The 24,726-nt window shown below is 39.0% G+C and overlaps 3 protein-coding genes across 9 annotated transcripts in view; 1 reads left to right on the top strand and 2 right to left on the bottom strand.

The window, feature by feature from the left end:
• LOC111320702 (cyclic nucleotide-gated channel alpha-3) overlaps nt 1-8,313 on the bottom strand; it is a 15,734-nt gene extending 7,421 nt beyond the window's left edge. Inside the window, exons 1-2 of one of the 4 annotated variants that reach the window (XM_088726839.1) lie at nt 8,200-8,313; nt 1,231-1,500 (exon numbers count right to left, since the gene is read on the bottom strand). In XM_088726839.1, the coding sequence (XP_088582965.1) occupies nt 1,231-1,471 (241 nt within the window). In that variant the 5' untranslated portion in view covers nt 1,472-1,500; nt 8,200-8,313. Of the gene's footprint in view, nt 1-1,230; nt 1,501-1,613; nt 1,894-3,471; nt 3,719-4,823; nt 5,009-8,199 lie in introns of those variants that run through there. The other 3 variants (XM_088726836.1, XM_088726837.1, XM_088726838.1) reach the window with 3 other exon arrangements.
• On the top strand, nt 1,408-21,054 carry LOC111320703 (uncharacterized). Of its 4 annotated transcripts, none has more exons than XM_088726831.1 (8): nt 5,210-5,398; nt 5,918-5,985; nt 9,023-9,107; nt 13,847-14,804; nt 15,547-15,759; nt 17,236-17,503; nt 17,819-18,178; nt 19,409-21,054. In XM_088726831.1, the coding sequence occupies exons 4-8, from the start codon at nt 13,869-13,871 to the stop codon at nt 20,563-20,565; spliced, it is 2,934 nt and encodes a 977-aa protein (XP_088582957.1). In that variant the 5' UTR covers nt 5,210-5,398; nt 5,918-5,985; nt 9,023-9,107; nt 13,847-13,868; the 3' UTR covers nt 20,566-21,054. The 4 variants fall into 4 exon arrangements, with proteins under 4 accessions (XP_088582955.1, XP_088582957.1, XP_088582956.1 ...); XM_088726830.1 differs by lacking the exon at nt 5,210-5,398 and adding an exon at nt 5,417-5,552; XM_088726832.1 differs by lacking the exon at nt 5,210-5,398 and adding an exon at nt 5,452-5,552 and having other exon boundaries at nt 5,945-5,985.
• On the bottom strand, nt 20,749-24,726 carry LOC111320704 (potassium voltage-gated channel subfamily A member 10). Its single transcript, XM_022923378.2, has one exon. It carries the CDS (start codon nt 24,348-24,350, stop codon nt 23,196-23,198), a length of 1,155 nt encoding a protein of 384 aa, XP_022779113.2. The 5' UTR covers nt 24,351-24,726; the 3' UTR covers nt 20,749-23,195.

Genomic DNA, 24,726 nt, shown 5'->3' with positions numbered 1-24,726 from the left:
ATGGCAGATGAATGATCCATAATAATATTTTTATCTCCGTCTAAACAGTGGTTTAAAGCAAAAGTTTTTCTTCATTTATCTACCATTACCTGGCTCAAGGAAGGCAGCAAATGGTCCTACGATCATAACATGATTTTGCAAAACATTTCAAGGAAGCAGCAAAAGAGGTGATATTCCAGATGTAGTATATGTTGTTCGCTCTTTGGATAAACACTCCTTCCACATAACTTAATATAGCCATCAGGCGAATAACCATTTTTTATACCTTCTGCATTAAAGGACATTCGAATGAAGTAATTCACTGATTACGCTCGAAAACAAACTTAAAATGTATTTTTTTTTACAAAAACAAAATCGCAACCGAAATGAAATTACAAAACTGTTTTGTGAATGATAAACAGTAGTATTTTGGGATTATCTAACGCATGATTAAAATTCAATTTAAAAGTTGGTAGCCACGGCTATATTGTGTCTGGCCAAACAGAAATTTGCAAAGCAAATTTGAAAATCCATCCGGTTCTTTTGGACATTTTTTGTTAGATCTTCTATTTGATATAGCGGCCGTTTAGCTATCAGACCACACTAACCACTACATCTTACGTCTCTGTTACTCGATTTAACCAACACTGATCAACAACATTCAAGAAACATATCTCTTATCAGTTCGATTAGTAGTTTTATATAAATTTCAACAACCTAAGGTGATACTTTCAGCGTTTGTGAGGAATTAAAATATGATTTATTATAATTATTTTCTGTATTTTTTTTGGCACATTTAACATAGAAATAAGTATCCAGGACTCCAGAAAAATATACGAACAGAGAGTGCCGGGGCCGATGAAAAGTGATCTGAACGGCTACGAAAGATCGTATTGAGGTAATCTTTAAATATGAGCCGAACATATGGTATACTTAGGCTCTATTTTGTATTTATTTTTTATTGACTAAGGAACGATTTTCAATTTGATGTTGTTGTTTGAATATAAAGATAACTAGATATCGTCTCAGGACCTAAGTCAGTTAGCAACTCTTCGGGATTTTAACCCGATGAGAACGATTTTTTCTATTTTTACTCAGTGAATCATCAAATCAATGAAATAAAATTTTTTCCTGAGCCTAAAAATTAAGTTACTTCTTTAAAAAAATAAATAAATAGAAAAAAAAAATTAACGAAAAAAGTTGAAATCAACATGAGTGATTTTACGAGGTAACTGTTATAACTCTGTTTACCTCCAGGGTCGAAGAATCTTAACCAGCCAACTTTTGTTTCTCCATCGCCGAGTAACCCAACTGAAGGGATCCTTACTCGGTTAAGGAACGCTTTTTCGGCCTCACTATATCTTCGACCTCCTTTATACCAGTACCGGAGTAGTCGCTTGTGGCGAATGTCTGCGTCCTCTTCCTCGCTGAAAGTGTCGGTGTTTGCCGAAAAGCGAACCTTTGATGTCCTGTTTGCCGTTCCTTCGTTCATTTTTCTATCGTTTTGCGTGTTGGGTGGATCTGAAAAAGGAGGAAGAGAAAGCGGTTATTTACAGGTACGTATCTGAGATAGGCTTCAGTGAAGCTGCGCTCATCGGCATCTTGTAGATATCTGCTTTTAAAACATCATTTACTTGAAGAGGAAAGATTCTGCTGCAATAATTTTGACGCGAACTTGCTTCTAGTGGGTTCGTTTACCGCCGGTCAAATTCATGAATATTATTGAAACTGGTTGTCAAATGCCATTTAAAAGTCATGCTCTGAGAGCATCAACGGGAAACCCTCTGGTCTTTAGACATGCTAGACAACTGACAGCGAGAAGGCTTACAAAACTGACGAGTGAAGAGGCGGAACTTGCGCGCAGTGAAAACTTAACTTTGATCTGCCGACTATTCAGGCCAAGTTTCTTTTTGTTTAAGTGTGACAGTAATAAAAGAGGAATTTGGCATTTTTTCTTGAGTCTTAAACAAAGGTGCACTTAAGCGAGGATAATTACGCACGAGTATAACAAGCTGATTTCAATAGACCTCCTGTCAAAACCGAAAAGTTCTCCTACCACGAAATACTTTTCTGTTTAATCCAAACAAAATGAACTGGGTTTTTATGAAGACAAAGCAAAAGGTTAGTAAAGACACAAGCGAGCAAGTAAGTTTATTGATTCACCTCTACGGTTTGTCATAATTTTCTTTATGCAATTCTAATCCAACCGGATAAAATTCTGTATCGTGAAATTTGTATACTTTTCGATAGTAACCTACCTAGAGGAGAGGCTACTGACAGGAAAGATATATTAATTCAACTTGTAGTGGCATTGGCATTTGCATCAAATTCACAAAGCTAGAAAGGGAATCCGCCTTTGCTATAATAAACAAACACACCCTACACTAAACAATGTACATGTTCGAGCAAAGTAGGCTGCCAAAGTAAAATATATCTCGCTTGTCATAAGCAAGATCTTGTTCCCGAGGTCAGATCGTTCTCTGTCTTTTTCCAACTATTTCTAAAAATAAGTCTACTCCAATTTTCCGTTGACTTCCTCGATCTATCTCTCTGCGTGCTTTTAGCGACGCAGATCTCATCCATTCACAGCTAGTGTTAAAAGTAGACTTGATATTTGAGACGAAAGTAAATGAATGGCTTAGTCAGCGAATTGAGTGAAGGCATCGAACATAATCTGCGCATGTACATGTATCCTGCAGCTGTTACTACAGCTGATAGCGTCAAACTGCGCAAGTCTGGCCATAGCGGCTAAAAGGTGATTTTCATCCATGATCTTAAGTCATTACAAAATTTATGGTTTTAACTTTTGCAGAACCCGTTTTAAGATAGTGCATAAGTAATCTCGGTTCGCTTACCACGGCTGTCAAGTTCAAGGTTAATCCTGTTTATCGCATTTAAAATTATTACTCGCTAATAGTGAGAAAAAAGTAGATTATGGATTTTCGTTTTGTTATCGGAGGACATCTTTTGTCTCCATATCGAGGTCAGGTTGAGAAGTCCTCTCACGAATGACCGGGCATTTTTGGCGAGGAACATTTTTCGAATATTTACAAAAGCACTCGTCGTTCCTCCCTGTTTTTTTTTTGTTTTGTTGCTTTTTACTCTGAGATCTTTTACATCGCTACCTCTTTTTTTTTAAATTGCCCGTCAGTGTTTACAAACGAAGGCAATAATAGTAAAATGCGAAATAATTAAGTGAATTATTCATGCGTTTGGTACGTTTTTCTATACCACGAAGAATCGAATAAGTCGTTAACGAACTGACAGCGTAGTTCATAAATTACACTTAGATTACAATCAAATATCTCGACCAAGTGAGAAATGTTCAGCATATTTTCGAAAAGAAAGGGGGTGAATCTTAAAAAGATTCCCTAAACTAAGGTCGAGTAATTTTCCTGTAGAAAAAAATATAACCTCTCGAAAGCATGATAAAATTTTGACGCAAAAATAGCATTCTGACTTTTATCGTGTAAACTGTGAAAAACAACATACCAAAGTATAGCCCGTTGTTCTATTTGCATTTTCGCTGCGGTTAAGGTAGTCACATCTTGGAGTTTGTAAGTCAAAATAACTTTGAGTAAATATGTTTCTTTTACTTTCGTCTTTTCCTTTCCAACGAAAGAATGTGTCCATACAATTTAAAGGAAAGCAATGCTAATGTTCTCGCGACCATGAGGACAAACCAGGCACTGGGCGCCGCGAAGAAGAGGTCTAACGTCACGTTCGTAAAATCTCTGTGGATAGCTGTTTTATCAAACGAAGAAAATCGATCTCACAGATTGAGTGGCAGCGCGCGCAGCTGCTAGCAGGCATTGCTGGCGTTTGCTCATTCTATTAAAGTTTACTTATTCTGCCTCTGCATGAAAAATTCATAAGTTTGAGAGATTGTTGTGATAAAAAATCCATCATTTAACCATGGAAAGCTAAAAGAATAGTTTGGTTCTAACCAGATTGAATAGCCATGAATAAGCAATTCTCAAGCGAAGTAGGCATTTTTAAACGTTTTTCGACGACTTTATGGTTGTGTGCGCTCCAGAGAGTGAATCTACGATATCTTTTCGAATTTTTATTTGACAGAGAACTTCGCATTGATTTAATCGATTTCTCGCAAGAGGTAGAAATTAACATATTCAAACATATACGCTAAGCAGAGGAGGTTCGGCTAATAACAGCAATAAATTTCCTTTACAGCAAACTGAATTAAATATCACCAAGTCTATATTGAGCAGTTTTGGCCTCAATCCGGAGAGAAATGCTTTCGACGCGGGAAATCAAATTGTCACAAAAAAATTCTCAATCACTTCCAGGAAAACTGATTTGCTATAGATGACAAAAAAGGCCTTAAATTGAGGTGAGAAAAGTACTTAATGGCTTCCAAATTTCATTGTTTTCTCTTTATAGCAGGATAAGAGGCTGATGTCAAAAAAAAACGCATAGGGAACTTGTAATATACCTGGAAAACCAATTAGTAGCGCATCCTTACGATATAGATTGCTTTTGCAGATTTTAATCCCCCGTATTATGAAATTTTTGGATTAGTTTCAGTTGGAAAAGAGAGAGCAATTTTCAAGATTGCACTCGATCGAAATAACCACCGAGAAGGCGCCCCGGGCGACAGTCAAATACAAAAGTAATTTTTTCAGGTGTTTCAAAATTGAGCATAAACTAAAACCGATACAAAACGCTTTCTCTGTCTTGGACAATGAACTGATACAAAAAAAAACTCCCAACCCAAAAACAGCGGAAATTAAAATTTTATCAGATTCAATTTCGACCTCAGAGGGAGTTTTGTAGAAAACACTGCTTTTAGCGTAGATAAGATGCGATAAAAACCATCGGCGTACCTTTTGCTTTCATGACCCGGAGCGATATATTCGATGTCAAAACTTCGCGGGAGGAAGTTCCAGTGTCCTCAGTCAATGTATAATTTTGTCAACATGAACTAGTGAAACACTCTCCAGGGTTCATCCGTGTAAATATTCGGAACCTTCTGCTTAGCAGCCGCATCTAATTTACTTGATGAGTTGCGGCTTTAGTTTACATTCAGCAAGTGGTGATTCTTCTCGTGTTTGACACCCAAGCGCCAAGTTTTACCGCGTGCCCTTATTTCACATTCTGGAGGAATGACAACTTTTCCTGTGTAATAGGCTGAGACAAGCGTTTGTATTTGTCCTAAAGCCAAAACAAATTCATATTACAAAACAATATCCGGTAGATGGAAGAATTTACTTGCTGTAAAACCTTTTATTTGCATTGTGGAATAGAAACATTTGTCTTTAATTGGGATTCATCACCCGTGAGAGCGCTTTTAATAAGGCAAGAGTTACGAACTTGTCAGGTGAGATCATAGACAAAAAGATACGTCACCTCTATGGAAACTTGACACAAGGAAAACCTATGAAGTGAATCTACACAATAGGTATCTGCCGCGAAACTTTTCAATTGTCTCAATAGGTTAAAAGCTTTTGAACATCGTTGTAATTGTTCGAAGAGGATTTTTACCGATAAAGCATTTGGCTCGGACGAAATAATTTTTTTCTCGGTTGCTACATGAAAGACTGCCTCTAATCTCGGTAAAGTATACTTTAAAAAATATTTCATACTTACAAAAAAATGGAGAAATAATTTTATAAAGATTTTTCACTTAAGAGGAAATCGTATCGGGAAACTTCTATCAGATTGCTCTAACACTTTACACGGTCAATATTGTTTGAAACGTCGTTTGTGTCACATGAAAATTTTCAGTCATATAACATTACATGTTGGATAGGGACAATCACCGAAAAACTGGTGATTACCATGGATTATCGAAGTTACATTGGATTCGTAACAGAGTCAGTCGACCGGAAAAAAAGAAGCGTTTTCAAAAAGCCGTAGATTACCTTTTAAAAAATGTATCAAACTGATTTCATTTCTTAATGTATTTTTTTTCGGTAAGACCAATATTACCTTCTTCGTCAAATAGACCACCCCGGGTACAGTTTGTAAAAGATTTATTCATGTCAGGTAAGATTTTTTTTCGTTTGGTATGTAAATTGCGTTTGTTGAGCATGGCGTTTAATACGGATATGGGGCTGAAGATTCTTAAATATCCAAGAGGATGATTATTCTGTTTTAAAAATTTCAGGTTTATATTCTATCATATAATTCTCTTTTTGTATGTTTTAAGTTAATGGCCCTGCGGCGTAAAATCTATTCGTAAACATCTGCTTTATGATGCATTTTGATTAGTTTATAAATTATGTATATTTCTATTTGAATAAATGATGCACATTTTCCTAAAAAAATCTCCAACATTTGTCACACAAGTGCTTCCCTTTGCATGAATTCTCTTGCAAAAACGCACAAGTTTGAAGCCCACAAAAATTCGACTCATTTTCACGATTTCATCATCGCATAGCGACGCCTTTCGCTTGTTGTTGAAAAGTGTTCCATCGCTAAAATGACTGATCAAGGCGTGATGCAGAATATTAACAAAAACATCCTTTTCTGATTTAAGGTAATGCAAAATGAATTTATAATAGCCATGTGTAATTCTGCATACACACTCAAGCAATAAAAAAACGTCAGTGTCGTGCAAATTTGCGAATCATGCCAGTTTTTAAATAGCAGTAGACACAAGGGCGCGTTATGTACCTGTTTAGTATTGTTTCAACTCAGTTGTTTACCGAGCATTTAGCTTTAAATTCGAATCACCATGTTAGAATCATGCTCCTTAAAAGATTTCAGAACTAAACACTGTAGGAAATATTTTCTGCAGCAGCTCTCTCTGCGTTAATTACTAAGAAAAAAGGGAGATGCCACTTTTTTCCATCTTAATTTTTTGCGCCAGCCTTACAATTGTGTCACGCGTGGAGCTTTAGGGAGTTATGGAAAATTTGCGTGTCCGATCTTTTTAGGGAAAGAATTTAACAAAGGATGTATTAGAATGACAAATTTAACAAATTTAAGTCTCGCTTTGAAATAGAAAAATTAAAAGGTCAATAGTGTAGATAAACAAATAAACAAGATCAGCATCATGACCATCATGGAAGGCGCCATCAGAATTGAAAGAACATCTTTTTTTTTTCTCTTGAATCTTTTTTTTTGGCACTCCTTCGTGTGTTTGCTTGCTTGTTTAGGGATCGCTAAAAGTTTCGGAAATTTTGGTGCTGCGTCGTTAGGGGTATTACAAGATAATATGGTTTCGTCAACTGAGTTGGTAACGCAAATTGGCCAGATTTTCTAAAGCTGGCGTTTCGAGCGCTAGTCCTTGTGCAATGCGAACCTTTTGAACCTATCGCTCTGACGAACGACTAAAACCTCGAAAAGTCACCTTCAGATCAGAAATTCTTTTAAGGTGACCAATTACATAAACAACTCAGTTGATAAATCAAATTATCCTGTTTGGGGATCAGTCTATCTCCTTACCGTGTTCCAATTTACAGATGTTTACGGCTTGAGGTGCACTTTGTAATCAAAGAATAAATTTCAAAATGAATTTGGTTTGTATCGGAAAACATGACAATTCTTTACCACTGGATTGAAAAGCTAAACTGTCTTATTTACTCTAAATGGTTTATGCAGTGAGAGTTTTGCCTGATTTAATTTACGTAATCCTGCTGGTTGTATTATTATCATTATCATTATCATTATTAACTTCATTATCATTATCGTCATTTTGTTCGATCTCGCTAAGAAAAGATAGAAATGGTGAACCTCTATTGTCAAATGCGAACTCCGACTCATACATATTTACGAGAAGACTTGAAAATTGAAAAAATTGTCACCTTTGAGTTGTAGTACAAAAAGCTAGACATTTGATTCAAAACAAGCTCCAACAAAACGATTTTGTTTTCTTTTTTTATGATCTAGATATGATTTGTTTCTAAAGATGAAAACTACAAACAACAATTTACATGTTCGTTTCTTCGACCAAAGGTATCTCTGCCATGACACAAGGATAATGAATGAACAACCCTACATTGAAACTATCATAATGTTTGATGAGCTGAAGCGATGCACTATAACAACTTTTTTCACAACTACATACCAAGAAACAGAGCCGTTTTCTGAGACAGTTTTCAAAGAAAGATTGCAAATCAAAAACTATCCAAATGTATTTTGTCTGCAAGGTGCAGCTGCAGCATTACTTAGTTAGTCAAGTATGCTGTTTTTAATAGGAAGCTAAACAAAAATAAAATCAACGTTATCAACAACGTTTGCTTTCTGAATACTCACAATGATCAGGATGTTGCACCAGCGGGGAGCCGGCTTAGGAAAGGAAGTTGATATTCTGTTCGAGATGTGCTTTGCGTTTTGCTTAAGTTATTGTTTGAACACAGCTTCAAAGCTCTCGCAGATACAGTTTTTATTCGCCCTGGTCTCTGTTGAAACATATTGCTAAGATACCGAAGGACGAGTGGAAACATGTACACGAAACAATATTTGCTGAGTAAACCTCAACATCGTTTCGATTAACTACAGAGTAAAAAAAAAAAACGCTCGAATTCGAAATAATGTTATATATTAAGACGGTAACAAGACGATGAAAACGATTCTGTGTCATTCTCGGAAAGCCTGTTCAAAGAGCCGAAAATACGGTACAGTTTTTCACAAAGAGCCAAGGACAAATTAGCTCACAGCTCAAACTGTGCGATCGAGGGTAGATCAGATTTCAAAAACATAGTTACTTTAATCAGGGTAAGCATTCAGTGAATACTCTTCAATGTAGCATTCGAATGGTAATTTGAGTAATTCTTAAATCGATATCCTCTGGTATTAATATCACAGAGTGGCTAGAGCGAAAAAAAAAGGCCTTAATTGTGCTCTAAAATGAAAGAACATTTCTCTTGTGTATAGGACTCCTCACTTAAAAAAAATCAATAAGAATATATCTCTCAACGTCCCTTATTTTATTTATTCTTGGAAATCCTATTCAATATACCTTGAATGACAAGTCATAGACACTTTTGGATCCGCATAATATACGATTTAAAATTAAAATGGCAAAATATGCAAAAGTTCGTGTTATGGCTGAGTTCTTGTTCTTTTCTTTCCCCAGGAGAAAAAAAATCGGAAAATGTTTCGACCCTAGCTTTCAGCTTCAAACTGAAAGGAACCCCCGTTCGAAAAGCGAATTGAAAAAGGTAAGTTAAAGAGAAATTACAAATATTTAATTGAATATGCAAAGATAAAAAAAAGTATATCAAGTATTATTACCCTCAGGATAATTTCTTGTCTTGAAAGTCGACTTGTTTACTGGAAATGGGGTCGCAAATGCAATTATTGCATGGACAGTCAGTCTGACTGCTCATTCACAAAATCGTTAAGTCTGACTCTCCGACCCACTAAAAAAGTGAATTGCAAGATTGTTCAACTCACTGACTCTAAACAAAAAACTGCGGGAGGCTAAATCTGTAATTTTTGTATGTTGATTTGTTTCTTCTTTGTGATGTTGAAGTTGTTTGTTGAATTTTGAGGAAAGGTGTTACATCTGAACTTCAGCAAACAAAGAAGGAAGCCGCCGGGTCTTAACGAAAATAAATAATCCCACTTTTACCGGAAACTCCCGTTTTGGATTAAGAGTTAGTTCGAAAAAAAAACCACAAAATGATGATTTGGCTGTAACCTCCATTGCCCCTCTGAATGCAGTAAGACAGGACAGAGCAACCTTTCACCAGCTGCTTTTGCTCGTGTTATTCAAAACTGCAGAAACATTTTTGCATTTAAAGGAACGGTTAGACGCAAATATGACAATCGCTGAAAATTTCGTCAACAACACACGCATGACGCGCATGTTCTAAGTCCAGCGAGGTGCCGATGAAGGACTTCAAAAAAATAATCACGTCTTCATGTATACCTGCATACTTGGTTGAAAGAATACAACACAATCTTTCCCTTAAAGCGCATTTCGCAACGAAACGACGCTAACCTCTACTGTTGGAAATTATTTCTCGCTCAATTCCAAGCGGAAGAATTAACACGCAACTCGTGCGCAAAGGACTCGGAAGGGTTCGTCCCTAGTCTCTTTGGAGACACTCTCTCGTTCTCAGTCTCATTTAGGCTCCTTTATGCCTCTTGCTCGCTTGCCAATAACCTAGTGCTGTACACTGTGCATTGCTAGGGATGAGCTCGGTTTGCTGGGAGAATTAAGCAGACAACCTTTATTTGCCGTAATTTGGCCACTCAGTTGAGTGGCCGTTTATTTTTAATACCAATTCAAATTACAGTAAAACCGGAAATAAAACCTAATCCCAGCAAAGGTGAGGGCAAACACGCCAAACCCCTGATCGACCCGAGAGACAGGGCCGCCCCACCAGAAGCCCAGGCAATGCACAGTGCCTAAACAAAAAACTATTGCAAGAAAGCAACGCGGCTCACACTGGCAAGGAAACCAGCCTAGTGCCCCCTGGCGAGAATGATAGACTGAAAGCTAGTATCCATGGTACATGAATGGCACAGAGTAATGACACACCCGCCGAGTAAGTATCATGACCCATGCTGACAAAGCCAGAACTGTACATCCCTTCCATACACAACCAGAGAGGTGACAACCTGGCCACACAAAAGTAACAACAACTGGGGAAATCAAATAGTAATGATTACACTGTGACTGTCTCAGTGAGCATCACAACTAGCTGACTGATATTAGGTCATGCCGATTGAAAGTATTACAACGAGCGTGTAGCTAGTCGTTGGCACCAACTGTAAGTTTGCCTAGAGCCGCACGGTGGAATGTTTCCCTCAGTGGACTATTGAGTTCAGCCTTGTTGGTTATGCCAAATATTTTCGTCTCAACGTCTTAGGACAGGAGTCCGTACAGCTTCAAAATACGATTTAAGTCTTAACAACCGAGCTAAGGTGAAGCGAGAGCAAAGGGCCCAAAAACTCGTGGGTAACTTGTATTATTAAAAACTGGATCATTGGATAATGCAATTCAAGAGTTTTTATTGGCTCAGCCATTATGGTATATGAGCCAATATACCATAATCTAATTTTTGTACATTGTTAAAATCCGGTTTCTTCTCACAAAACAAAGTCGAGAAGATTTGTCTAATATCTTGGGGGCGTTTTTTAATAAAACAATTATTCCACTCTCGCTTGTTGGATATGAGATGATTATAGCCAACTCGGCGCTACGCGCCTCGTTGGCTATCTATCATCTCATATCCAACGCGCGCACGTGGAATAATTGTTAATTATCCTGAATCAAATCGCCCGATCTCAGCTAAGGCAATTAAAATGGAGGCGATGTTGCGAATGTTTTCAGGATCGCACTAGATTGTTTTATCCACTCTAAGCCGCCCCGTCCAAGAAGTACTACTAAAACACAAAGAAAAAAACTGGCACACCAGTCTAAGTAAAGCCTTCCAAGTGATGTTTGGATCGCTGTTCCTGCAATCTAAATGCTGGCGAAAGACTAATATTAGACGCGTACACGCAGTGTTCGGCCGCCGCCATGTGATTAGCCTGTATGATTTGTTTGCGATTGACTGCGCTAAATTCAAGTAAACACAGCCTGCTTAACTGGAAGGTGAAACGGACAACTCTCGTGACGTCCTTCTGAAAGGAGATAAGGAGGATTCCTTCTAAAAGCCCTTCAGTCTTCGGTAAAATGTTTGCCCTGCACCGAAGCTTAACTAAAAGAGGCCCGAAATCACATGTTCGGATGTTTAAGTATCTGCCATTTTAAGTCCCGGTAATAAATGTCATTTTGGTTGCTCGAGGAGGAGTCATAGGTGGTATATCTATGGTACATCCCGAGTAACTGAAATGATTGATGCAGGTCTAAAAGTCTGCTTTCATTTTCTTTTTTTTTTGGCCTTAAGAGTCAATCTTGAAATAGATTTTCAAAAAATAATTATAAAGAAGATGTCTGTTTTTCAATCACCATTGTAAAACTTTTAAATGATTTATAAGCCGCTAATTTCTTTCTCAACTCAGTTGTTAAAAGCAAATAGAAAAACATCATTGTAGAACATTCACGTCATTTTGCCTCTAAGGCCGTAAAACCATAATTTGTTTCTGTCCTAAAGTTCAAATCAAAATTTTTCCCATGCAGCAGTTGAAAACTTCTTTTCGTGCCATGAAGTGACCTAGCCGTGATAGTCGATGGTACCATTTATAGAAATGCACCTTAATGTAAGCTATGGTGATATTCAAAGGCAGCCTTTTTTCAACCATTTTCTCTTTTTATCACCCATTTTGTGGTCGAGTTCACCTCACCTAAAAATTTATCAGGAAACACTTTTCCTCGCCGAAAAACAAGAAAAGGTAAGTTTATATACAAGTACATGAAGCATGCATGGTCGGAAAAAATCGTTAATTGGATACGAAATGACAACCGTAACTCGCAACTTACTACTGAGAAAAAACAACATAAGTCGGAAAATCCGAATTCATTTTCTTCTGAAGTTCTTAAGGGTAAAATTAACGTTTACCTCGATTCACTTGAAAAAACTCATATCCAAAGCAGCGAATTCATGCAGCTCTGGCGTTATCCGGTATTTGAACCTTTTCTTTGCCGCCTTACCGATTCGTCAAAGGTGTGACTCGATTTTTCATCAGTGTTTTGCCTTTGGCAGTTAGAATCGTACGCAGATCATTCATCATGTCTAAACTAATCGGAGCCAAATAAAAGCCACTTGATATCTTCATCACGCGTTCGTAAGGTCGTAGATATGATTTGGTGGTTTCAACCATGATATATCTAAATGTTATTACTGCAAGATATGGAACTCGACCTTGGGTCCACTTTTTCTTTACATGATAGGTTCTTTAATAGGAAGAAATGGCAGCTTTGCACAATAATTAACGCCAAAAACTTGTTCCATGGTAGTTCTACGGTCGTTTGCAGCCAAGTAACACTAAATTTTATCGCCAAATTTACAAGTTGCTTTCACAGAGGCGGCTTAGAAAGCCTGAAAACACCTTAAAATTAAATTATTTAGCATTCAATTTGGTGACAGAACATATTTCACGCCTGCACTAAATTTTTCCACGAACTGAAGCCATTCCGCAATGAAACAAGCGATCAGATTATCGGTTGTCTAACCCTCTTTTTGTCACGAAACCCAACGAGTTTGCGAAAGTGGTTTGTTTCTAGATGATAAAAAACCATCCTGTTTCAGAGTTGAGATTAAATCTCCTTGGCCGAGCCATGGCGCCTTAAACGACTCCAACCAGAGCGAGGCTCCAAATCAAGTGTGCCCTTACGAGAAATAAACAAATACTAACTTTGTAAACAATAGACAGTGTAAAAAGTATATAAAAAAGTATATAAAAAAGTATATAAAATAATAAAAGAAAAAACGAAAACGATAGGAATAAATCCCTCATGCGGCCGAAACAAAAAAGACATGAGCGAGGAGGAGCTTTTTCAACAACTTAATGACAACATTCGCGCAGAAATTGCCATCCACGTCAACTTGGACACACTGAAGAAAGTGAAGATGTTTGAGCATTGCTTTTATGAGGTTGTACGGTCGCTCGTTTTTCTACCATTAAGGTGAAGGCACGAACTTTGTTACAAAAAGCATTCTTTGATTTGGGATTCCATCCCCATTACTTTCCCAACACTGCTGACTCGAGGCCTGATATTCATAACGAGGGGTTCTACTTACTTCGCTGCATAACTCAGTCAAGATTTAGTGCAAGAATATTAATACTGTCAAAATTTACGTTTTTTGTGAGTAAGTAACAACAAGCAAGGAGAGAAAAAATCAACCACGGAACGGACGCTCGCTTAAGTTCGCGTTCGTGATTCTCCGCGCCTTTTGTTTCGCTCGCACACTGGACAATTATTTTTGAAAGGAAAGATGGTCTGTCGATAGACTTAAGTTACAACTATTCTTTGACGATTGTAATGATATTTTTACCGATACAGGTATTTTGTTTGAACATAAAAGATGCAAAGACCGTCGAATCTCACTCCAGACGAAAGTCCCCTCACTGGGGTGAATCACGCATCTGGTCAAGAGGAGGCTGCTGGCCCACAAATCCCCAGGGTGGTTATTGAGTCCACTGGACAGACGCGATTTGCGAGCTCCGTGCTTAGAGTTTTATCTATGCAACGTTTCTACAAGAAAACCGGCAGAAGATCACGCGATTCATGGCTCGAGCGCTACACTGGAACATATCAAGAAGACAGAGACTGGCGCCGACCGCTCATGCGCAGATCTGCTTCAAACTCACCCCAAGTTCAGAGCCCTACATCGGAAGGGACGGGAAGTTCTCGAGACGCATCAGATGCCCGGCTTGACCAGGGAAGTTGCAATTGCACGCCAGTATTTGACCCTTCAGGGGACTTGTACTTCTTTTGGCTGATCGTAGTTGTTCTCGGAATCTTGTACAATTATTGGACGATTATTTTCCGCGTGGCTTTCTTCGTGCGTGAGCAGAAGTATGTAATACCATTCATGGCGATCGACTATAGCTGCGACTTCATATTTCTCCTGGATATCATTGTGCAATTTCGTACGGGGTACTTTCTCGACGGCAAAATAGTCACGGATACCAAACAACTAGCCAAACATTACGTGAAATCTCGGGGTTTCTTTCTGGATTGCGTTTCCATCCTACCAATCGACCTTCTCTTTTTGGTGCTGGGCCCAAGGCCTGCTCTGCGATTTGGTCGGCTCCTTAAAGCGCACAGACTTTTCCTCTTTTGCGACCGCGTTGAGATTTACAGCGGTCGCCCCAAGCTGTTTAACCTTTTGAAGCAGATTCATTACCTGTTTCTGATAATTCACTGGGTTGCTTGCTTCTACTTTCTTCTTTCATATATGGAGGGATTTGGAGCTGACAAATGGCTCCATCCCATGCTCCAGGGTCAGTGGGAAGAGGTGAGTAAAAACATATGCCTACTTGAATAGACTATTTCCGAGATGCCCTAGTCGTCTGTTTCAAAGCGAAGGTGAGCGCGAAGCCTTGGATACGACGACTTATTTTACATTCTTTGGAAATTTAGACTCTGTTACAACTGAAGGCTTTTCGACTGGTCTCATTCCGAAAATCGGGGTTTTTCGGAATTCGGAAATGGTTCATCGAAACACACAGCTTAAGCAATATTTTCGGGGTAATAGTGCAGACGACTATGCCTAATTTCGAAATATTATTCCGTCCATGTATCAAAAACATTCATGGCATTTTCTCGTGAAAATTCACGTCACAAAATTTTGGTAATTTTACGTTGCAGTTTCTCAGAGAATTGGGAGAAAATGCAAAAAAAAAATAAAACTTATCGGCTTTCGTGAACAGTTGTGTTCAACTTTCTAACTGAAGATATCAGATAACATAAACCAATCAACATCATTCATCCAACCCATTTGTTGGGCCTATTCCTAGTAATCACAAAGGTAAATGCGCAGAGAAAAAATAGAGGGAGGTCTGAGGTCCGGTTACGCATGGAACGCGTAGGGGACGCGCCACTTTTGCGTTCCGCTTAAGGTCCTCTTTGTTTACAAGCTTAACACCTGTGACTCGGTCATTTAGATATTCGACGATTTGACGAGCCATTTATATCTATTTTAAGGAGTTTACATTTGTTACAAGACGATATTGAGAGTGTTCTTAACCTCTTTTTAGGTCGGTCCTCAATATCTCTACAGCCTGTTTCGTTCACTGGTATCCATGACAACAGTGGGTACAGGTAAACAGGTCTCACCCCAGACCACCATGAGCCTAATGTTCTGTATCTTCACGTACTTATGTGGGGTTCTGATATTTGCTACCATTGTCGGCAACGCAGCAGATATGATTGTTGATCTCAGGAGACATAGAGAGAAATACCATAGAAAGGTCTGTTGTTGTTTCTCGTCCTCTTTTCTCTCAGTGTGTCTGTTTGCCTCTGGCTGTCCAAGTTAGTCTATATCTATCTTTCCGTCTCTGTGAATCTATTTCCCAGTCTGTGTCTCTGCATTTGTTACTGTCTGTTTCTTTGTCTGTCGTTCTGTATGAGACTGTCCCGTTTTTGAATCTGTCAGTCTGTATGTCCATCTTCCTGTCTCTATCTTTCTGACTGTCCTATTTCTGTATTTCTCTCTCTTTGCCTGCCTGCCTACCTGTTTGTCTGTCATTGTATCCCTCTCGGTCTCTCTCAGACTGTCCCCTGCGTGTGTACTTCGTTTATATGTCTCTGTGTCTTATGATTAAAGTGTCCCGTTTGTTTTTCTGTTAATCTGTCATCTCTCTTTCTTTCTTCGCCTTTTTGCCCGTGTCTGTTTTTTTTTTTGTTTTATTTTTATTTTCAGTCATTTCATGTGTTACTACCACAGATTTCCTTAGTAGAAACCAGTCATTATTTATTGGAGGGGGAGGCAGAGGATCTTGGGAGGTCACATGCTTTTCAGGGGGAACCGAGGGGGGATCAGTCGTCAGTGACAGAGTAATAAGGGGGACTATAGAAAATTGACTACTAATGAGAGAGATCATTACAATACTACAGAGCCTTGGAGGGGATCTGGTAGATTTTATCATGGCACAACCAAAATCCGACCTTGCTCTCAGGGCCCACCCCTAACTGAGAGAAAAGGACTTGGGAGCGAGGTTGAACCAAAATCCTCCGACGCCTGCCCCACTCCCACCCCGAGTACTAAATAATGACCGGTTTCTAATTAATCCAGGGATATAATCGAAGATGACATCCCTGCGTATGGCAGTTTATTTTTCAACTTAGATGCATTTAGTAATCAACTAAACAGGTGTGTCGTTTATTTTCGACCCGCAATTCTGATATACAGCTTTAGCATTTTAGCCCCTAGGCACATACCGCAAAGTCATTTAGCAAACTGCTGACCACATAGCTTGCTAGCAGACTACTTATTACACCATTAACTTCGTATAATTTCATATCAAATATGACTATATAACTATGACGTCACTAACTTCAACACCTGGAAGTCGATCTGCTGCAAATGCAGTAGGTCACGTGATCTTCTATTAGTTGGTAACTGCTGCTATTAGTACTTTCTATCGGCCGCATGAGGGATTTATTCCTATCGTTTTCGTTTTTTCTTTTATTATTTTATATACTTTTTTTATATACTTTTTTATATACTTTTTACACTGTCTATTGTTTACAAAGTTAGTATTTGTTTATTTCTCGTAAGGGCACACTTAATTTGGAGCCTCGCTCTGTTGTGTGTCCTGCACCCTTGTCCTCCGTTCTCTTCTGTGTCTTGTTCATATGTATATTTTAGTCCTTTTAGTATTAAAAGTATGGTGAAAGCGATTGAATAAATAAATAAAATAAATAGATTTCACTTTTATCTTCAGCTGGATGGAATGAAAGAGTACATCGCAGCTAACCAGTTACCAATGGATCTACAGCGGCGTGTCCTTCAGTGGTTCGACTTTGCGTGGAGAAACAAAAAAGACATGAGCGAGGAGGAGCTTTTTCAACAACTTAATGACAACATTCGCGCAGAAATTGCCATCCACGTCAACTTGGACACACTGAAGAAAGTGAAGATGTTTGAGCATTGCGATCCAGGTTTTCTGCGCGAGCTGGTTTTAAAGTTGAAGCCCATGTTATGTTCCCCAGGTAAGACTTCCCTGTATCATATAAAGAAGAAATAAGCCAAAAGGAACTCAGCTTAAGGACATGCGACTGGGTTAAAGCGCGGAAAAATTTCGCGTGCGCGAAAGAGTCCGCGTGATTACATTTAGTCTGGTATATGATAAGTTTAAAATAAAAAGGAAGGCGTTCTCATTAATCAAATATCTGAGAAAATATTGAAAGGTCAAAGATCACGCACTTTATTAAACTAAAAAGAAACGTTCATATTTGGATTCTAACTTTCGGTTTATGCGTGTTTTCGTTTGATTCTGTATTATTTTTGTTCGTTATCAATTGTAGGGGATTATGTCTGTCGTCAAGATGAAATAGGGCGTGAAATGTACATAGTCAATCAAGGCGAGTTAGCGGTTGTCGACAAGAGGGGAGCACCTTTAGCGAAACTTTCCGCCGGTCGACATTTTGGAGAAATAAGCATTCTTGACATGAAAGGGATTGGAAATCGTCGAACTGCTTCTGTCCGTTCCGTCGGATTTTCCGATCTTTTCCGGCTATCAAAGGCTGATCTAGAGGAGGTTCTCGCGTTCTACCCAGAGGAGAAAGAACAACTGGCGAAGATCGCTCGGCAAACGTACGAGAAACAGAGAAGAGAGAGATTGAATCAAAAGGTAGACAATGACAACTTGGACAAAGATCAGTCGGGTAAGAAACATGAAGTTGACAGAAAAAAGCTTTAGAGCCTGTAGGCATTGTTCAAACTGGCCTTATCCGCCCTCCTGTAGAAGGAAAATTGGTTCTCTTAAGACCTTATCAAACGTTTAAATGCACAACATCCTTGCAATGTTGGACCGCTCTGCGACTTGAAGCCAAGTAATTGAGAGGACGTAAATCCAAAATTTTTACGCAAACTGTCAACGTTAAGTAATCACTAGATATCATCGAAAAGAGCAATGTTAAACGATGCCTACAGGCTTATTCAGCGTTTACTCGTTCTCAGAGCCACGTCGCTATTATTTCGCTTTGAACAAAAAGAAGTTAAATGACTTACTAAGCAGACTACACAAATGAAACTGAAAATACAGGTTTTTGTTTTGGTGGTTTGATTTTCTAAAAAGATGTTGGGTGCATCGAAAGTTTTTTGTGTTCATGTTCCACCAGTTTGATTAAAAATTTCAAGCGGTGAATAGTCAGACCATGTGATGAGACATTCCGGACTGTGGAACGTGAAATATTTAGTCCACGAATCATGGGCGCTGAAATAAGTTAGATCACAAAAAAGAGACTGGGAAGTGAATCTAAAGCCTGAACTCGTAGTCTTAAAATAAGTGAGGAGAATTTGCTACCTTTCTAAAATCAAGAAATGAATAGATATTCTAGTCTTCTCGGATGAGGACGAATAAACCGTAGGCCCCGTCTCCTGCAGGGTTAGGGGTAGGAGACGTTAATTTTCCAGGTGGGATGGGTGGGAATTGGCCCTGAAAAGCCCCTATGGGGAGTGGTCAATTAACCTATGTATGTATGTATGTAGTGTGCTGTAGCCGAGCGTTTCTCTGTTTTATTACACGACTCGGGCAGTCAAAGGGCCAATAACTAAAATCAACCAATCAAAATGCTCTATTGCCGGTCCAATATTCTCTAAGTATTGGACCGGGCACTGTCCCGAATGGTCCCGAATGATACCGCACTTGTGTCCCTTTGAAATTCAGTCGTATAATAAATCTCTTATTAACCAAGCTTGCTCGGGACCGTACTGGAAGAGTATCGGCCCTCGTTCTTTTTTGTACGGACCCCGCTGCGCTCGGTCCGTACTGTCAAGACCTCGGGCCGATATTCTCCCAGTACGGCCCTCGCGCTTGGTTAATAAGATATATTTATCTTAGCTTCCCAGTCAAATGTGCCTTTGTCTTTTCTATTATTTTCCTGCCGCTAAAGATTCCCGCCTTCAGGGCCATGACCCTCGTAAATGGCTTGTGGCAGACAAGGAAACTCTTAAGCGTCGCCTGTCACTCATTGAGGCCAAAAACGAAGTCAGGGCTCTAGCCAGCAGATTCCGAAGAGAAAACGGTAACTCTACGAATCCTCGAGAGATTGTGGCTGCCATCGCTGAACGAGCGAGACAGGAAAGACCTGATGAAGATGCAAGAAAGGTAATCAAAGAATTTTTAGCAAAGGACAGAGGAAGTAAAATCCACAAGCGAAGCACGATGTCGCACGAAAGCCTTTTGGCAAATAGAAGCCATTATGCTGACAGCGGGCGTGAAAACTGTCTCAACGACGCCTCAGATGCGGAAAATTGTGCCAACGATCAAACGAGAAAAAGTCAAAGAAGGTTTTTCAGTCGACCCCATTCTCGAACACTGGAGTCTAAACCCGCCTCCCCAACAGGTAACGATATTCCATTGTTGACCTTCAAAGAGAACGATGGCATCTTAGATCAAAAGAGTGGATCGCAGCCTAAAGATCATTCATCAAATCCTGTTGCATTCACACTTAACAGCACTAAAGAAAAAGGTATAAGGCCTCCTGTTCCTAAAAAAGGAATATTAAAGAGAGCCAGCGGAGAATCATCAAGCTGGCGAAGCAGCGACTCAATGGAAACTTCTTTATCCGCGCTCGAGAACGCGAAGAGCAATGAAGAAAATTTGACTCCTTCTGGGCAAAAAAATTCGACTCGTAGTGAAAAAAATATAGAAGAGAATGCTAAAATTCCGAAACAAAAGAGCAAGTTTAAAGTGCCATTTCTGAAGGAACAAAAACAGGATGACGTAAAAATACTCTTGGCTACTCCAGAGAATAGCGAAATAGTGGAGGACTCACCCAAGTTGGATCGCGCTGCCAACCGAATGAAGTTTACGGAAAAGAACCCATTTACAGAAATAAAATTGATCAGCGAGTTAGATTTCATCGCTCCGGATAAACGTTGTGCATGTCAACAAGAAGCAGGAACCAAAAATGAACGACTGTCTCCTAATTGCCTTGATTCGGAGTGTCAATCCGCTGCCCAAAAAAATTACTCGAGCGCGGGCTCTTGTCCTTCGATGCCGGCGGTTATAGATCCCGGCAAGGGTGACTCAATGGTAACAAAATAATTCCAATACCCCGGGGAGGTACTCGTAATGCACTGAGCTGTAGGAACACAAATATTTGATTTGTGCATGTACCCATATTCGTCTCGGTTGATCAAGGACCAGTCAACATCTCTCACCCGGGGGGGAAGGGGTCGAAGAGTTTTCGGGGGAAAACATGATTTTCAGGGCGGAATGGGGGGGGGGGAGATCATTCGTCGCCAACAAAATGTAACTGGGGTATTATAAGAAATGAGGGGAATCATAAGAATACTACAAACCCTATGGGAGGATAAGCTAAAGTTTATCGTGACACAACCAAAGACCTCCAACGCTACTCACAGGCGATAGGTAATAGACTGTCCCCTTGCTACTAAACCTTGGTACTTAATATTGTTCAGATCGTATGAAATTTTTGCGTGACTTCAAAATCAAATTACAACTCGTAATTAGGACTGTCTTGTTATTGTTATTTAATTATAAGAATTAAAGGAAAATGATTCATTTCCATTATTCATTTTTTACCATTATTCATAATATTTAGTGTCGAAACGAGTTCCTGTAGATTTTGACCGCAGTGTTACAACTTAATGACAAAAGTCTGATAATCTATCCTATTTACGTCAAATGATTGAATGCTCCAGTTCTTGGTAATATGGTTCTTCAATTATCTTTTCACCGGAGGAGATTTAAGTTTTTAAAACTACATTAATTATTTTATTGAGTAACACTAATTCATTCTGCGCAAATTCTCTCTCTTTTTATCAAGTGAAGAAAGGTTTAAATATCATCATTAAATACTCTTAATCTATTTATTGTGCGTTGTCTTTAGCAGACATAAGTTGTGTCCTGTAGGTAACGAGAGGAGACGCGGCACGAAAATGTCGCTCGGGGATTCCAAATAAATGGAAATACGCAAGAAATAACCTCTTCATGTTTTGCCAAATTTTAGGACTTTGCAAAAGTTTTCCACCCATAATTATCCATCCTTTACTATCTTCAGAAAACCACAGGAGCAAGGTATTATAGTTATTATAACAATGGCTTGTTTCGTTTATTTTTACGCGTATTGAATTCCAATGTTTTTTCTTTCCTCGATAGTAATGTAGGCAGGTGCAACACTACAGTAAAAAAAATGAAAACAGGTACATGGTATCTCTGAAACTAACCACCACTGATTTATTTGCACTGAGCGGAAGTCACGTAGAAGACTTCTAATAAACAAAAGTTGTATCAGTTGATACCAAACAAATATCCCATGTTTGCCTCGCAGATCTAGTCTTATTATTGTACAGTTTCACATCTAAACTCTTTACAAGTATATCAGGTAGCTCGGCTACGATGTCTGACAAAATTTTGCGCCGAAGATGGGGTTTCATTTCTAAGAGCAACTGTGCCCGCCTACAACATCCATCACTGTCAATTTGTTAAATAATATATTTTTGCTTCACATCTCCGGTTTAATTACAAATGATTAGCTTAAATTTCAAGCTTTACTCATCAAAATTATTTGATAATAAACTCACAACCATCCTGTCGCGCACGATGTCATTTCAATGGCCCTTCGCCTTGACCGCATGAGTAACAATAAAATAGAGCGTAGTAAAAAAAAAAAAACAATCGGGGTATTCTTTAATGTATTCGTTTAGGAATTTCTTTCTCGAAAACTCTCTAAAGATCCGTTTGTTTTGAAAATTCTGCCGGCGAAAACGGATCAGGTTTCGAAATATAATGAAAACCAGAAATGTTCGATTCATCCTGTCCCTTCAGGTTCTTATCTGATTAAATGAGCTTTTCTCTTTAAATTCGCTGTCAATATTGGGTTTATTCACGTAGTGTTTCGAATTAAATCTTTTCACAAACGTCACGGCCACAACAAAGGCACCCGTACGGGTCCAATGTTGGAGAAAAAGAATCTTACTAATTGGGTTTGAAGACCCAAGAAATGCTTAAAAGGTTTGGAGGAAAGGAAAAATTGTAACTCATTAAAACAACATCACAATCGATCCACAAAACATGCTTTCTCACAGCGACATGAATTTCATTTCAAAACAAATACTAATGCCAGCTTGGCTTCTCATTATTTTTTCTTTGTTTAGGGAAACCCTGGACTGAAGCTTTGTTTCAAAAACAAAACTGAAATTTGGTAAACAATCGCTTTTAGCGGTGAGGAGTAGTGTCTTGATATTGTGCGGTTTTTTTCCCCGTGACTCAAAGCCAAGAAAATAAAGAAGATATAGGAACCTGGCAAGTAATTTCAAAATTAATCATCGAATTTTTCTCAATGCTTGTCATCTATGCCTTTTAATAAATTGTATGTCACAAGAACGCTTGCACGATATTAAAAATATGATAATCATCGATGAAAGGAAAGCGTAATTTACAGAACATGTCATTTCCGGAAAATGGCCAACTCGATTGTGGTTCATAAATGCATATTACAATGCGAGCTGTCACTTTATTCACCGCACAAAATCTCTTCCTAAATTAATATTTTCTTATTCTTCACATAATGATCCTTTTAAATAAAACGATTTTCGCCTCGGGTACTTTGTTCGTGTGTCATGTGTACTTTTCTCCTTTTAATTTAAACTTTCGAAAACACTTGAAATACAAAATAAAAATCATCGCTAAAAGGATGCATCGAAGCTATTTCATCGACTTTTTCGTCTCGAAGAAGAAGCTTTTCTATCGCGACGCTGTAGAATGTTAGAAGAGTTTTCAATACTCGTGCGAAAATGAGCCGCGAAGCGGAAGAGTGGGAGAGCTACTGTTACCGTGCCTAGAACAGCACAGATAGCCCCCATAAACTTCCCCGGTGTTGTGACAGGAACTTTATCGCCATAACCAACCGTACAAATTGTTATTATTGCCCACCAAAATGCATCGGGAATACTCTTAAAGTCGCTATCATCCCGGTCGTTCAGTTCTACAAAAAATACTGCACTCGAACCTAAAATGACAAAAGTTGTGGCAAATGTTACCAAAAGGCCTAAGTCCTTGAGGCCCGATGCGACAGTAATAACCAGGATTTTCATCCCTTCGGAGTACCGTAATAACTTTAATATTCGAATGACCGCAAAAGTTTCCAGTAAACGGACTACCACGGTGGCCGAGGGCCAAGCCATTTTCACAATGAGTTCTAAATAGAAAATCAAGATCGTAGCAAAATCAGCGCAATTTGGCAGCAATTTAAAATATTCGCTTTTATTTGGGGATGCGAGTAACCGCACAGCGCACTCTAAGGTGAACCAACTGTAGCAAACAAGATCGAATGAAAACCAGTCATCATCATATGGCTCTGGTTGAAGCGATGCGACAGTTTTCAGACAAGAACCTGCTAAAGATATGATAATAAACACCTGCGAGAGAACTGCCAGAATTTTCGCAGCCAGAGATGAATTGGGAAACTCAAACAATTCCCAAAGTGTCCTCTGCCAAATATTGAGAGGACGCGAGCGATTGTAATCGCCGAGTAGAACACTTTCCAACTTTTCACAGCTGTTTGGCTCAACGGGGAGCATAAAGAACTTAACTTCTTCATCAAATACTTCTGATGGCACATTGTCCGGATAAACTAATCTCCCTTCGTTTTGATAGTAAAACAATATACCTTCGAATGCTTGTCGGTGACGATCGAAGAAATACTCCTCGCGCTGAGAATCAAAGTATTTGCTCCTTTTCTGAGGACAGCCTAGTAGCGACTGAGGGAAATGTAGCAACTTGCTCTCGCTTACTTCGAAGATCGCCCCGCTTACATTGATTACGATGCGACCACCATTCTCTTTAACCCCATTGTTTGTCTCCATTATGAAGCTAAGGCTTCCCACCGGCGTGAGACTTGAAAATGCCAAAAAAAGCACGCTCGGAAATGGGCGATTTTTTCTTCCTGCGCTGCAAACCCGATTCCGGTTTAGTTTTTGCAGGCGAATGAGAAATTGCCAGTGATGTGCATGTAAACACTTCTAGGCCGATTTGACATCAATATCCTCCGCATATTCATAATAGTGAATAGATTCCAGAAACCATGTTCTTGCACTTGGCATTTTTAGCGCTAATTGCCCCCTTTGTAAAGTTAATCACAATAGAGTCATTTCTGTCGCGTTCTACAGGGGTCACGTGAAGTCTAAGCAACCAATCGACGCATCGGTGAAAATAATGGCAAAAAAGGTTTCTTCCGAAAAA

Source organism: Stylophora pistillata, chromosome 7 (assembly GCF_964205215.1).
Source record: "Stylophora pistillata chromosome 7, jaStyPist1.2, whole genome shotgun sequence".
Classification (NCBI taxonomy): Eukaryota; Metazoa; Cnidaria; class Anthozoa; order Scleractinia; family Pocilloporidae; genus Stylophora; species Stylophora pistillata.
The sequence above is the reverse complement of the archived record's forward strand: the minus strand, read 5'-3'. Positions and strand labels throughout refer to the sequence as shown.